The 16,104-nt window shown below is 40.3% G+C and overlaps 1 protein-coding gene across 1 annotated transcript in view; it reads left to right on the top strand.

The window, feature by feature from the left end:
- Positions 1-10,836, top strand: part of DMD (dystrophin) — a gene marked incomplete at both ends in the record, with an annotated part of 1,915,324 nt that extends 1,904,488 nt beyond the window's left edge. The window contains 1 exon segment of the mRNA XM_084258879.1: positions 10,739-10,836. Coding sequence (XP_084115005.1) covers positions 10,739-10,836 — 98 coding nt within the window.
- Positions 10,837-16,104: the final 5,268 nt, after the last annotated feature.

The following is a 16,104-nucleotide window of genomic DNA, read 5'->3' as shown; positions in this document are numbered from 1 at the left end:
TCAGGCTGCCTGGATAGTGCCTACTAAATTAGTGCTTATGGAAGCATATCATCCTGTAAGTGCCAATTTGAGCTCTCAAATACAGAGTAAGGAGGCTTTGTCTGATACCACGCCCATTTAACTAAGCCCCTACTTACTCAAGAGGACCCTGGTGGCTTGAGAGAATTAATTCATTTTCCTGGAGAAAATACAAATAGACAAACAAAAAACTCAAGAAGAGAATAAATAAGGTGTTAGAAGATTTGGTTCATCTTTGTGTGTAGCCATAGGGCCTTGTTTTTTGGTGGTTTGGGTTTTTTTTTTTTTTTTTTGGTTTTTTATTTTTTGCTACTTTCTGCCAAATTGGGCCTTATTATAGGCCTTTTACAATTCAGTTTCCAATTCCAATGTGTGGGGTTTTTTTTCCCCACACTAGGCAATTCTCAGACACCAGCTGTATGTCCTACAATTCAACACAATTCTGACACTGTCTATCCTGCGATAGTACCAGATCCCACAGGTTAAGGGCTCTCAGTCCCCCAAGATCTCCCACACCCCACTCCCACTTCAGATACCAGTAACAAGTCCATATTGTCACCTAGGTGTGACTGAACGGCTATAGATTAGAGGTTCCCAAGACTCCCTTTCTTGGGTTCTATTAATTTGCTAAAGCGGCCCACAAAGCTCAGAGAAGTATTTACTTATTAGCTTACTAGTTTATTAGAAAAGGGCAAAATTCCAGAGCAACCAGAAGGAAAAGATGCATCAGGCAAGAAAGATGGGGAAGAAGCACATGGCTTTGCCCTGGTGTACCATTCTTCTCTCCCCAAATCTCTACGTGTTCACCAACCTGCAACCTCTTTGAACCCCAACCTTTTGGGTGTTTATGGAAGCTCCATTATATAGGCAAGCTTGATAAAATCACTGGCTATCAGCCCTTAAACTCAACCTCCAGCCCCTGGCCCCACACTGGAGACCCAACTCTCTAATCACTTGGCTGGTTCCCCTGGTAACCAGCCCTTAGGGGAGGTGTAACAGTCACCTCATTAACATAACAAAAGCCACCTTGATGTTTCTTGTCTCTGGAAATTCCTAGGTTTTAGTAGCTCTGTGCTAGGAATGGGGATGAAGACCACATTATTATAAATTATAGTGTCATACCTTTTGCTCCCCAAATTCAAATAGATAAAATGTCTCATTATAAAAATAGGCTAATTACCAATGCACTCTAAAAATGTTTCTTGGATGCTTTATGATTAAAAGTGTTTTTTGGAAAGAATGGAGAATGAAAATACACATTAGGGTTTACTTGGAACATCTTACTATTTAAGTAGGAATTTTAGGTTGATAATAAGCAGGAAATGTTGAGAACCTTAACAACTCAGATGGAAGCGTCTTAAAAGGTCATATGACATACAACGTCTCTCAAGCTTTTTTGACCACCATCCATAGTAAGATTATCATTTTACATCTTTAACTGGGTAAGGATAGAAAATAAATGTATACACACATACATATACCTATCATACATAGCACACATATAGGTATATGTAAGTGTAACAGGGTGGTCCCCAGGAAAGGGGGAGGTTCCAGGTGGGGCAGGGAACCTGGAACCTCCCCCTTTCCTGGGGACCACCCTGTTACATAAGTACATGTGACTACATGTACAAAGATCAGAACCAAAAGTTTCATGAAATAGTGTCCACATTATATATAATTCACGTTGTTTGGTTTCTTTAAACACAAACTCCTTATTGCAAAAATACTGACCTATGAATCTCAGGTTTTCTTATCTTTTTTAAAAATGGAAATTTCTGCCAAGACCTTACTAATGCCTTAGAGGACACTGCACTTTTAATCTCAGTCTACCATCGATGTTCCCTTTGTTGTGTACAAAAAATGACGTTCAGGGTTGCTCCAGCTGTTTTAGACAGCTGTTTGAGTAACTCTAAACAGATGTCAGAGCTAGAGGTCTGACATTTAGTGGAAATATGCAATTAAATACCACCTCATGGTTTACTTAAGCCTGCTAGATAATTGCCCACAGAGGAAAAGATTTAAAAAAAAAAAATTACTTTGTTCATAAATATGAACTATATAGATAGGGGAGTTATTGTGTACATTAAATGTACAACTTTTTTTGTTACCCTTTGCCACAGGTATGACTACAATTCAAATCTTAAAGGGTCAGATAATCTCTGTCTTTTGTTTTCACTAAAAGTACCTGCAAGTCCAAAGAAAGAAGTTAAGTGCCTTGTTCATGACCATTCAGCAAGCTAAATTAGGGTTCTGATCTGATCTTGATGGCCTTGCTAAACTGCTACCCAAATTAATAAGGAGGCTGTGTGTTTCTCCATTTACTGATAAACTGATGGCCAACACTGTCTATATAATAGGCAATAAAAAAGTACAGGAGTCAAGGCATGGACGTGTGCTCATTTAACTTTGTGATGATATCTTTGCTGATTAACTCTAGATACGGTTGTGCACAGCCACTTGGGGGATTTGAGAGGCTCTTGTATATTAAACACTGGACATTAGCCAGTTTCCAGCTCATCTACTTGGTCATCTATAACCTGCCCCTGTCTCTAAGTATAGGTAGAAATTGATTTCTACTGTAATAAAAATCATTATCTGCTATAAGGTACTTTCTAAATCTCCATTATTCCTGAGAACACTACATGGGTAGAAAGAACAATAAACAATTTAAAAATAAACCCTGTAGGTGATTTGTCCGTTCGTCCCTGATCATTTAGAAGTCTAACAAAGGTATTTTTACATGCATGTGCATTAATGGAAGAAATGGTTCCCTAGTTGGTGGTATGGTATTAGGCTCTGTCAAAATGAGGTGCCACTCTATATAGGTTAATGAATGCCAGGATCCATGATAATGAGAGGATCCAAGATCCTATTAGTGCAATAAGACAATTCAGAGAGCAGTTAGCAGGCTATGCCAGTATTTCTGTCGCCTGTATCCTCTCTTAACCTGCTGACCTGTGCTACATTATTTTTATCTCCAATAGCCCATGCTATCCTCTGCCCCTCAAACTCCTTCCTCCCAAATAATCCCATCTACATTCTGTTAAATGTCTCTAAATTACCAACCCAACAGCTCTGCAATACCTGCCATGTTTTAAAATTCAAGTCTTGTCTGTGATTCTTTTACGGAACAGCAACACGGAGTAATAATGAGGAACAAAAGCAGATGGAAGCATCATGTGCCCCCTTTCAAACACCATTCTCTTTCCTCTATGCTCCCATAAAGGATTTGAACATTTATTACTTTACCCCAGTGGCTAGCAAGCTACAGTTCACAGGCCAAATTTGGCCCACGACAAGTTTTTATGAATAAAGTTTTATTGGGACACAGCCTCACCCTTTCATTTACATGTGGGGTATGGTTGTTTCCCACTGTCAAGGCAGAGTCGTGGCAGAGTGGAATAATTACTACAGAGACTGTGTGGCTTGCAAAGCCAAAATATTTAGTCTCTTTACAGAGAAAATTTGCCAATCCTGGCTTTACACTATTATTGAACATTCTAGTTCATACGTGTGTGTGTATGTGTGTGTGTGTAGTCAGACTTTAGTGCCAATCACCTTACAATTCATGTAACTGTGCTTTGAATTGATTTATGTATTATAACCTTGTTCACCAAAGCTCCTGCATGTTTCAATATTTAAAGGTTAGCCATTTGAATCATCTTTCACTTGTAATGAAACAGAAATCTTTAAAAAGGGACTTCCTTAACTTTTTCAAACAGTCAGTGAACTGAGATAAAGAAGCTGAACGGTACCCAAAACAGTAACCTCCTGTGATTCTCAGTTTGAAATAATGAACTACAATCAATCATCTGAAGTTCGTACACCCAAAGGAAACTTCATTTCTCCAGACCTGAACAAGCCCTTTATTTAAAGACTAAGACTCCCCCAGCACACTTCCTTTTAATCTTGATTCATTTCCTGACAACATACCACATTGCCAGATGGATACTCTGTGTGAAGGCCTTAGGAAACTCAATTGCAAAGAATAGACTTATAAAGTAAAACTTTTATCTAGTATTTTTATTTCATTTTTTTAGTGTTGCAACCAACTACCTCTGTTTTCTCAGTATACAGCTATTCCTGATGCAGTAGAATACACGAAAGTTCCTTTAACACACAAAGGACCTTCCTTTTATACCATACGAATGAGCACACTGGAGCCTAAGTGATAAGGGAGGAGTTTGAAAGAGATTAGGGTACATGGCACTGCGAGCCCCATTCTACATAAAATACAGTTTCTGAAGAAATACCTGATGCATAAACCCACATCATTTGCCGCATATTCAGTTGATATTGATCTGTGAAGATGGTTTGGTGTAAAAATTAGGATATACAACATTCATCATTATAGGAATCATGATTACATTCTGAAACTGGATCACACTAACAACACCATCCTTCCTAAAGTTCTGAAGTCTTAAAAGTAGGCCAAAGAAAACAATCCGGAACAAGTTACCAGTTCTTGGCATCCCAGGGAAAGGGTAGAAAGCGAGGCCAAATTGCCTAAAACCCAGAAGGACCCTTGACCGTGGCCTACCCATTACCTTACTAATTCAGTCCAGTCAGCATGTACCAAGTACCCTTAGAGTCGAGGTACATACAGGGACAAGGGTTAGGGAGCCAGAAGTGGGGCCTGCCCTCAAGGAGCTCACCCTCTTATCGGGGAATTAAAAGAAATGGGTCAGTAATTCACACTGGAATTCCTTAAGCCATCAAGAATGAAATGATATTCTCCTTTCCCTTCCCTGTGGTGTAGGCCAACCACCAGTAATGCCCACAACTGAGGAGCCAATACCTATTTTTCTGTCTCTTCCCTGATTTCAGGAGTACCGTGAAGATCTTGACTATACTTCCATGGTCAAGCATGCAGTTGTCTTAACTTCTAAGAAATCTCTGACTCACTTGGGAAAATTTAGAAGGAAGGAAAAGGGGAAGTGGGGGTGGGGGAGGAGAGGAAGGGTCATATTTAGAAGGCCTTTAAATGGATACTGGGAGTTTGGAACACTAAACATTCAAAAGATATCTATTGGCATCCAGACCTCATTCTACACTGGTAGTTCTCAGACAGTTTCAGAGAGTTTTAGGGGAGAGAAATACTGGACAGGATCTCTCACAGCTCTGATTTTATCCACTCTAAACACTGGACTTACGTGTAGGATTTCGTTTTAGGAAATGTCCCATGGCTAAAGTCAAACAGTAAAAACCAATGTTTCATTTTGAAGACCCTGGAGATGAAAGAAAATGACGTGCCCCAGACATTCTAGATATGGCCAGAGGCCTCTAAATTTCTGTCCAGTTACAAATATCATAGAAAACTTTCTCATCAGAACCTGCTTTTCAAAAATGAACAAATTCCTACAGATTCTGTAAACAAACAAGGCCAGCGGCCCATTAGCCATTGACCCTCAAGGCCCCTGATCGCTGTCAAACCTGAGGAGAAGTTAAAGGCTCATGCTTGGATCTGACTCTGGCTTGTCCCTTGCTGGGGCGTAACTTCCTTCCCGCTTTTTATTGTTTTCTCAGATGCCCCTCCCTAATTCCACCATGGGCTTGCTCAGCTTCAGTCAGAGAACAAATCCACCCCAGAGGCTGGAGTTTAGCCTCTGCAGAGTGGTCAGCCTTGTATTTGGGGTACCAAGTGTTGGCACACAAAATCAGCTCCTGTTTAGGTTTCTGTGTGTTGCTTGTCCAGTTAAGAGTGAAGGGAGTCTGAGATTTGGGGACCTTCGGCTTGATATTTGACAATTCCCCTAAAAACAGTGCTCAATTTGTCAGATTTCTATGCTGTGCCATAGAAATGAACTCTACGGATTCCATAAGTGATGTCTCCTGGATCGTGTTATCTGTTTACATTGATTTTAAGTGTATGTAAAAGTTATTTGACTGGATGTATCCTTGGGGTTTTGGTTGGGGGAGGGGTGGTTTTCAGAAGGGACTTAATGAAGTGTCATCTCAACACTTATTTGGTAAAGAAGCAAATTGTTATGAAACTGTATATTTATGCATGGTATTTCTTTCCTTTCTGATATATCTACCTCTTCCTCTCTCTATCATTAAAGGAAGAAATCCCCCTGGAAAGCCAATGAGAGAGGTTAGTGAGATTCAGGCTCACAGCCATGGCTTCTGTCTGTCTCATCCGCTTTCTGTGTTTGGTGTTTATGTAAGGATTGTGTGCGTGCACGCGCATGTATGTATTACACACGCCATCACGTCAGGACAGTAGTCATCTCTCTGCTTACAGCTCCCGAGACACGTTCAAATGTCCACTGCCATTGTCATCACCATGACAACAGGGCCAGAGATGGGGGAACAGGAATCTCTTTGAAGTGGCAACCCTTAGTAGTCCCTACTTTGCAATCTTGCGGGCCATCCTCTGTTGCCATTTGCAACACAAATACAATCTTCAATACAAATTTAGCTTGAATATAGCTGATAAGTCATAAAACTTCCTTCTACTTCTAGGACCCTAGTCTTTTCTGCCAGTGCCCTTGATTTTTATTCTTCTGGGATGACTTCATTTGGTTTTGTTCCCTAACCCCGTCCTTACATTATTTCTTACCCACTAAGTGCCAAGTTCTAGTCTAAGCACTTGCCATCTTTTTTCACTATGCTATCTTCATGATAAACCTATGAGGTAGGTACACTTATTAGCCCATTTCACAGATAAGGAAACTGAATCAATGAGCCGGTAAGCAGTATGACCAAGGTGACAAAGCCAGGTCAGAATCCATGCAGTCTAGGTCCAGAGCCATGCTCTCTACCCACTCTACTCTTGGCTCTACCATCACATTAGAAAATGGTGTTTGAAAGGCTTGTCATCTCAACTTGCCTCTAGAGAATAATGTTTTTGTATTTTGTGTTTTTGTTGTTTTTTTTTTGTTTGTTTGTTTGTTTTTTTTTTTTGGCCTTTGGAACCAGATAGAACAATAACCAATTAGGGCAAAAAAATTGAATGCTGGAATTTTGAGTATCTTTCTAAAAAAGACTATTTATGGACTGAAAGGTAGTATACAGCATGATCACTGAATGTAGTTCAGTGGGATTTTACAGTGCAAGCTGCTTCATGCTCCTGTTCTACCAGAAATTGTATTTACACACTGGTTCACCTAATCCAATGACTATTGCATGACAAAGAGTTGTAAAATAGCCCAACTGAAACAAGATTATCCTCACTAACAGTTTAGTGTGAAGGCCCAGAGAAGGAAAGCGCTTCCTTGGATGGCAACAGCATGTACTAGTCTGGGAGATGGGTTGGATGGATGGAGACTCCTCACATAAGAGTGCTCTGGATCCTGAGCAACAGGACAGACAGGAGTAGGCACTAATCCATTTAAACATAAGTCGGCATCGTATTAGAAATCCTGCCAACGCCATGCCACACAAGTCTAATAAGTTTGATGCTCCTTCGGTGTGCCTACACCAGTGCTCCCTTCTGAGATCTGGGGCAGTAAGACCACAAGAAGGGAGTTGTAGGCTGGGAGGAGAAAGTAATGAAACTTGAATCGGTGAAGCACTGAATGCTCCTGCCGGTTTGCCTGGCTCATGTAATCTTACATGAGATTTCTTGGGTTCATTCTTACGGTAAGTGGCCCTTAAAATTTATTCTAACTTGTTGCAGAAAGTTGTACCATAATTTTGACCACCCCAAACAGATTTCTCTTATGCACGATTTTACAAAAGGCCAGCAAATGTAATTGAAGTCACATAGGCATTTGGAAACTTTACTACCTGCAGCGTATTATAGTCAGATAAGTTGCCAGAAAGCCAGAAAAATCAAAACAATCATGATTTTTTTAATGCTTTGAAAATACCCCAAATGTCAGTAGACGTGATTTTTTTTTTTTTTTTTTAAGATTATAGAGCAGAAAAGATAAGCAAATTTCACTGCAGTTGTTCTGGCTTTGCTCTGGCCAATTGAATGCTAACCATTTATTTGGGAATTGTATTTTTAAAAAATAGAGTGCCAGATTGCTATTGAGGTCTTGGCGCTCTGCCGGAAAGTCTCAGTTCCGATCACTGCGGAAAACAACTCCCTCAGGCAGCGGTGGTGTGTGAGACTAACAGTGTTGCAGTTAGCGCCAACTTGGAAAAACACACAAGTGCCCTAATGTTCCACGCATGGTGCCTTTGTGTTCAACAATCCTTGCTTAAGAATGGATTAAATTAATACTTTCTATAGACTTTTATTTTTGTGTCAACTTGTGCCTGAAGCCTGCTTGCAAATGCCTGCACCTTGCCCGCTTTTCCAGTGCCTCTTGTGCTCATACTATGAGATTTTAATTTTGACTTTAGATAAATCTGCCAGGTAAAACTAATGGCCTCACTCATTCGCTGCCTTACACACATGGACAATAGGACCAGGATCCAAATTGTTTTCCAGAGCCGCATTCCAGTACAATTTTATGCCTCCCATCAATTGAGGTACCATTATCTGGGGCAGTATTTTGAGGTTTTTTTTTTTTTTTTTCTTTTTTTTTTTTTGGCTCTAATGTAAACCTCTATTAAAAAAAAAATAGAATCTTTATTTGGGTGAAACGTGTCTGTAAATAAAGTGACCAAGGCCTACTACAGACAGGGTGAGATAGATGACTTTAGCAATGTGTGACCACGAGGTCACTGAAGAACATTCACCAGCCTACACAGGTTAAGGGCCACCTAATATTTTGTGGAAAGGTATGTGGTATGTTAAGAATAATGAAGCCCGATTTTCCCTGGTAACTTTTTAAATAGCAAATACCCCTAAAACTCCTGCCTCTCGAAAAACTCGAGAATTTTCCTTCTAGGTAGTAACTGAACACCATGTCAAGGAACACTTGGCTCTACAAGCTGTAAATGCACTCCGTTGTCTTTATAGCTTTGAACTGCAGTCCACACCCCCTAGCGCACACACTAAAAAAGGCGCTTTCTGATCATAATCAACAAGTCGCCGGGGAACAAGTGAGTTCTTCCTCATTTGGTTTATGTTTCATAATACATTTTCTGGCTACCAGGTGGACTATATTATAGTCAGATGTGGGCATAAAAAGAAGTTTGGATTATATTCAGATATCAAGTTGTAAGGGTCTTCGGTTTGGTTTTTACTGGCTTTCATTAATAGCGGTTCAGATTGCAAGCAATTAAAATTTTGCAGTTCGTCCACGAGGAACTGTGCTGATTCGCCGGGTCGCTGGGCAGTCGGAAAGAGAGTCAAGGGAAGCTCTCTAACCCGGTGGCATCAGTTATAGATTTGTGCTTCCAGGAGCAGCAAAGGAACCCCCCTAGGTCCTCCTGTGGTTTTTATGGTTTAAAAAAGCCAGCGGATTCCAGTTATTCACTGAAAGGTGCCAAACTATCGCCCACTCTGCACTGAATAGTACATATGTTTTTAAACCAAGTTTTTGTATTTGCAGTCTCAACCAAAATCCAAGTGATTTTTAAAAACCAGTTCGTTCTCACTGGACGTCTTTGCGCTAGGAAAACAAGATTTACAAACTTGATATCAATATAAAAACTGAAAGACATTAAACTTTAAAGAAGTCTCAACCTCATCTGGTGCCATCACGACCTAAGTGCCTGCCTATGAGCCTTTCATTTATTCAAAAATAATCTGTCTCTTGGAATAAATATTAGAACAGAAATACCTGCCCTAGCCTGTCTTTTATTTCTGGAGGGATTGTTAACAGTCATTGGGGGAATTTGTACAGTGGATGCATGGCAAGGTAATAATAGCCTAGCAAAACTAGTTCCAGAGGCAGCACTTAAATCATGCGATGATTGACTAACGTCCAAGAATTAAAATTAGCCATATAAAAATAGGGGGCATACATGAAGAAGTCAAGTCTTAAAGTATGTCTCAGGTGATCTTGCTCTAGATCTGATTTTTCCAGTGTACCCAGGGACATGGCACTGCTTTTAAGCTCCATGCTGGGGGATTAATGCTAGGCCATGTCCCATTATTATTCAGAGGCTATCCTGATACTTAACCCTCCTTTAGAAGACCAAAATGGATTCACAGGACACCCAGCTCCATGCTATACATGCGGGTCATATTATAATTAGGCTCTAGAGTAATTTAGAATGAAAAGTGATTTTTATTCCAAAGCTTCCTAATTCAAATGTTAATAGTGTGCAAAAAGGTCAATTCAAGAGTTTATTTTTCAATCCAAGTAAAAGCAGAGAGAAAATAGTGGCCTCCATCACAGCCTGAGAGTGAGCCAATAGCGGGAGACAGCCTTAGAATCAAGATTTCATGTTGTAGTGATGCTGATGGCCGTCAAGGGGTGGTGATGGGTAGGAGGCTGGTGGTGGCTTGACAGGCTGGTGGTGTTATGCACTTTATTACAAGTTCATAGTAAATCATTTCCCCCAGCAAGATGGATGGGTGGCATCCCAGCATGAAATCTTCCTATTATGATAGGAGTCTTGTGCTTATCCATGGAATCCTTTAGAAGAATTTTATATTGAGAACGTAAGTGCAGTCCTGAACATTTTCCACTTAAATGACACCAGCTGCCTCTTCCAATAGTATGCTGATACTAACAGTGTGGACTAGCTTCATTAACAAGGCTTTGCTTCTTCCTGGATACTGGTGAAAATTCAAACCCTGCCGCGTGTACCATCGATGCAGCTTCTGTGTTGTCTCCACCTAGAAATGGGAAGCAGTTTTCCCAAAATGGCAACGAGGAGGGTGATGACGTCCGCACCTTGTGTAAAGTCTGTCCTTCTCTTTGTTTTCCAGGACACAATGTAGGAAGCCTTTTCCACATGGCAGATGATTTGGGCAGAGCGATGGAGTCCTTAGTTTCAGTCATGACAGATGAAGAAGGGGCAGAATAAATGTTTTACAACTCCTGATTCCCGCATGGTTTTTATAATATTCATACAACAAAGAGGATTAGACAGTAAGAGTTTACAAGAAAAAAAAAATCTATATTTTTGTGAAGGGTAGTGGTACTATACTGTAGATTTCAGTAGTTTCTAAGTCTGTTATTGTTTTGTTAACAATGGCAGGTTTTACACGTCTATGCAATTGTACAAAAAAGTTATAAGAAAACTACATGTAAAATCTTGATAGCTAAATAACTTGCCATTTCTTTATATGGAACGCATTTTGGGTTGTTTAAAAATTTCTAACAGTTATAAAGAAAGATTGTAAACTAAAGTGTGCTTTATAAAAAAAAAAAGTTGTTTATAAAAACCCCTAAAAACAAACATACGTGCACACACACACACACACACAAACACACAAACTTTGAGGCAGTGCATTGTTTTGCATCCTTTTAGCGTGATATTCATATGAAATTCATGACTTCTTTTTCTTCCCTCGCCTACTAAAGATAGGACTTCCTCTAACACCGCCAAAATGACTACTTCATATTGCTCCTTTTGGAATTGTTGACTGAGTGGGACTAGCTGTGGGTTTTCATTTTCTCCATCTATATGTCTAGAAGTATGTAAATACTATGGGCATATCGATCAATTTTTAGAGACGTTTTAAAACTCTTGTTCAGATGTTTCTGCCACTTCCTGCTGAAAAGAAATTGCTTCTGGTCATCCAGGCTTACCTGCTTGGTCTTGAATTTTCCCTGGAGCCTGAAGCCAGAAGGAAATTATCACACTAAAACACTGTCTAGGGCTCCAGATGTTTCTCATTTTAAACGTTCCACTGACAACTAGAATATTGAATTTTTTTAAGGAGCATATGAATGAATACACAGGACTTATTATGTCAAAGTAGTCTGTTGGTTGATCTAGTCCACTTCCTGCTGCTGGCAATGCCACGATTTAGATTGAATGATGCTTCAGTGCAAGTCAGAGCATCATAAGACATTTTTAACTCCCAGACTCTGGACTGTAGGAGGATTAGGGCTGCAAGCCTGCGAGTTCCCCGCCCATCCCTGTGAGGGAGTGGGCCACTCTTGAAGTAAAAAATTGGATGCATGTTCATAACCATACACAGAGTATACCAAAATTATTCCTTCCTCCTTCTCACAGTCAAACAGCAGTGGGTGTTTGGGTTTTTCTTTTGTCTTTTTTTTTTTTTTAAAGATTTTTTCCCCATTGCAAAGGGGTTTCAATGCCAAGAGACACAATTTAAAACCACCCTTGGGAAAAAGTGTGAGACAAATAGCCCCATCACATCGTGATACTGTTAAACATCAACCCAGAAGCCCAGGAACTGTGTGTCCCTTCTTTGAATTTCTCTACCAATAATTCCACACAGGTTTGTAAGTGGGAACGCAAATTGGTTCAAATGTTCCAAAGGATACTCCAAACCCACTTTGGTGGATCAGGCAGGTTAAATATATTAACAAACAAAAAATGATCAAAAGAGGAGAAAAACTCAAGAGGAAAAGCTAAGGACTGCTAGGAAAAAGCTTTACTCTTTTACTTCATCTTATTAGTCTTTGATTTTTTGGAATCACTCATATAGCAGAAATCACCGTGTGACCTATTATTTTACAAATCTGTTACCTCTTACATCAAGTGTAATTAACTTTTGGAAAGTGGGTTTTGTCCATTATTTGATTAATGATAATTAACATTAAACATGGCTTCTCATGCTATTTCTACCTCACTTTGGTTTTGGGGTGTTCCTAATAATTGTGCACACCTGATTTCACAGCTTCACCACTTGTCCATCATGTGAACTTTTTTCTCCATTTTCATTTTCCTTTATAATTTCCAAAAGAAAACCAAAAGCTCTAAGGTAACAAATTATATATCATTTGGTTTTAGTCGTGCGTTTTTTTTTTTTTTCTTTATGTGACACTGGACTTTTACCCAAGGAATTTTTTTTAACCACAATTTAAAACAAGGGGTTATTTTACTTCCTACTAAGTTTAAGTTTTCATTCTAAAATCAGAAGTAGAGTGCATAATTTTCTTTTAATCTTTTTGTTTTGTTTTATCTTTTAGACATTAGTTCAGGAGTGAGTCTGTCAAAATATTTGAATAAAACTGAGAGCTTTATTGCTACATTTTAAGCATAATTTGGACATTCTTTCGTGTTCTTTATAACCACCGAGTATTAAACTATAAATCATAATCAATGTAACTGAAGCATAAACATCACATGGCATGTTATGTCATTGTTTTCAGGTACTGGGTTCTTACTTGAGTATCATAATATATTGTGTTTTAACACCAACACTGTAACATTTACTAATTATTTTTTTAAACTTCAGTTTTACTGCATTTTCACAACATATCAGACTTCACCAAATATATGCCTTACTATTGTATTATATTACTGCTTTACTGTGTATCTCAATAAAGCACGCAGTTATGTTACAAAAATGTGTGGGTTGGACTGTAGTACTTTGTTTCATTTTAATTTACTTATTTAATTCTTAAACAGATAATACATTCCTGTGGTTGAGAATGAAAAATCGAGGAAGATAAATAGTGAACAAAATACCCTAGCCACTCTATTACCACATCTTCCTCACCGCCATGAGTAAATACTCATTTCTGAAGTATCCTTCCAAAGAATTATTTTATAAGCGATTACAAGCACGCTCCTACTTTTTCCCTGTCATTATAAGAGAGCATTTTATGCACAGTTATAAACCTTGCCTTTCTAAGCTGAGCAATGGACTTAAGAGCCATTTTAATTATATTGAAATGAACCCATTCCAGTAGATAAAATGATTTATTCTCCTTTATAGCTGTATAATATTCCATGGCACATTTGTGGAATAACAGTAAAGCTGTCCCTTCTAGTGGGATGTGTGGATTGTTTTCAAGCTTTTGCTATGACAATACTGCACATCTTTCCTCTCACCATGTCACTTGGGCAAAAATATATCTGGGACACATACTTAGAAGTGAGATTTCTGCCTCAGACGTGGTAAGCATTTGTGGTTTATGGAACAGTAGTCATGGTTTATTTTGTTTGTTTTCTGTTTTAGTAATAACAAGTACCTGAATTAACCAGTTTGAAATTTACATTTTGCTTCTCAAAAAGAGTTGCATATCACTTTTGTTACTATTAATGGCGCCACACAGAAGGGAACGTGGGAATGGCAGGTGGTCTCACCTAAAAGAATGCCTCAGAACTGATTCTGGAGAGGTGAGAGGTGTACCATTCAATCTATCAATAACCAATATTGTGGCTGTACTGGTCCTTGTTGTGATTGTAAGATGCCCCTCACCATAACCATTAGGAAATGGGGAAAAAAAGAGGTTTATTACGTACAAGGCCTGGAAGTCTCACAGACATCTAGACCACACAATGAGGTCACAGGTAGAGCACATAAGCCTGGAGTCATGCTGTTTTGGGGGTGAAAGTTGGGAGTGAAGGGTTTTATGGACTCATTCTTTATTGATGGATTTACAACATAAGAGCAGGAATTTAAAGTGGAAAGAGAAACAAGGGGGAGAAATACGTAGCCTTAAATGGTCAGTTATCTAAATCAACCAGGCTCCAGAAAACAAAGGCGCTTCAGTGGACAGAGGCAGCCTGGCTCTCTACCTAGTCCTGTGACGGGCATGTGTTTACTCAGTCAGCCTTCTCTGGAGTGGATGCCTGGGGATCAACTGCTAAGTCAGACACTTGCATTACAGAAAGAAAAGCCAGCGATCAGGGTTTATGTCACAGGAGAAGACCCCCTACCGTCGTCACAGCCACCACCAGAGAAGAGCCCCCTTCACCCTGTCTCCTCTGCTTCTGCCCCAGCTACAGAGAACAGGCAAAGGAGCAGCAACGTCAGCTCCTCCAGGTGGAGGCAACCTTGACTTCCACCAAGATCCATGGTGCGCAGCTCTCCGGCGGTTCAGAGGCTGAGGGGCCCAAGAAATACCAAACTCCACTAGGCACCGCCTATTCTAGTGATCTAGGAACTTAGAGATGGTCAAGCTCAAAGGCTACCTTGAGGCTACTGGGGGAGGGGTAGCAGGGAAGGTGTGAATAAAGGGGGAAGGGGACCCATTGGTCAAAGGTAAAGGACTGTGGGTACTTGGGTGGTGGGTGTGGTGGGGTGACATACATCTGATGTGAGCTTATTCCCCTAGACCGTTTACAGCGTTGTAAGCTAATGACACCTCAATTTAAAAAAAAAAAAAAAAAAAGCGGAAGTTCCGGCGCCTCCACGAGCGCCTGTGCGCCCCGAGGCAGTGTGTGGCGGGCTCTGGCCAGGAGACTCCCGGACCCCGGCAGCTGCCTCCGTCCTCTGTGCTGGACCCCATCGCCCCCCATCGCCGCTCCCGAGCCCTCGCGCGTCTGTGAGAGCAGCGACAATGGACGAATCTCTGGTCACAACCTCAGGAGATTTTTTTAAGCGTGATATGAAACCACTGCCATCCATGGAGGGCCTGGAAAGCTCTTAGAATGTTGGCAGGTGGCATTTTTAATAACGAATGTCATATGTCCTTGGGCAGCTTCTAGGAGCAAGGAAGGCAAACAGAATGTATACTCATGGGAGAAGAGAGGGTGGTACTAGAAGACACTTACGAGCTAAGAAATATCTGGAGGATATGGAGAGAGAAATCACTGCACCTTCCAAGATGATTCTGAACAACCACTCAAACTATTCTTTAATGCCCAGAAATGTATGGCTTCTTCTACTTAATCCATTTCTTCTATACAACGTGAAGAAAACAAGTGCAAAGGATAGACTAAGGTCATGGACTACAGGTGCTTTGCTGGTTTCTGGATTCCTGCTATGAGTGAGACCATGCAGTGTTTTTTGTCTTCTTTCTGGCTTATTTCTCTGGGCATGATCCCTTCCAGCGCCATCCATGTTGCTGCAGATGGCATGTGTTTATCTTTTTTGATGGCTGAGTAGTATTCCATGGTGTATGTGGACCACATCTTCTTGATCCAGTCATCTATTTTGGGGCATTTGGGTTGTTTCTCTATCTTGGCTGTTGTAAATATTGTTGCTATAACAATAGCAGCACAGGTGCAGGTGCCCTTTTGAATTAATGGTTCTGTGTCCTTTGGGTAAATACCTGGGACTGGAATTGCTGGATCATATGGAAGCTCTATGTTTGGTGGGTCCAGAGATCTCCACACAGCTCTCCATGGTGGCTGGACCAGTTTGCACTCCCACTGGCAGTGCAGGAGAGTTCCTTTTTCTCCACAACCTCACCAACATTTGTT

This window comes from Talpa europaea, assembly GCF_964194135.1.
Source record: "Talpa europaea genome assembly, chromosome: X".
Taxonomy (NCBI): domain Eukaryota; kingdom Metazoa; phylum Chordata; class Mammalia; order Eulipotyphla; family Talpidae; genus Talpa; species Talpa europaea.
The sequence above is the reverse complement of the archived record's forward strand: the minus strand, read 5'-3'. Positions and strand labels throughout refer to the sequence as shown.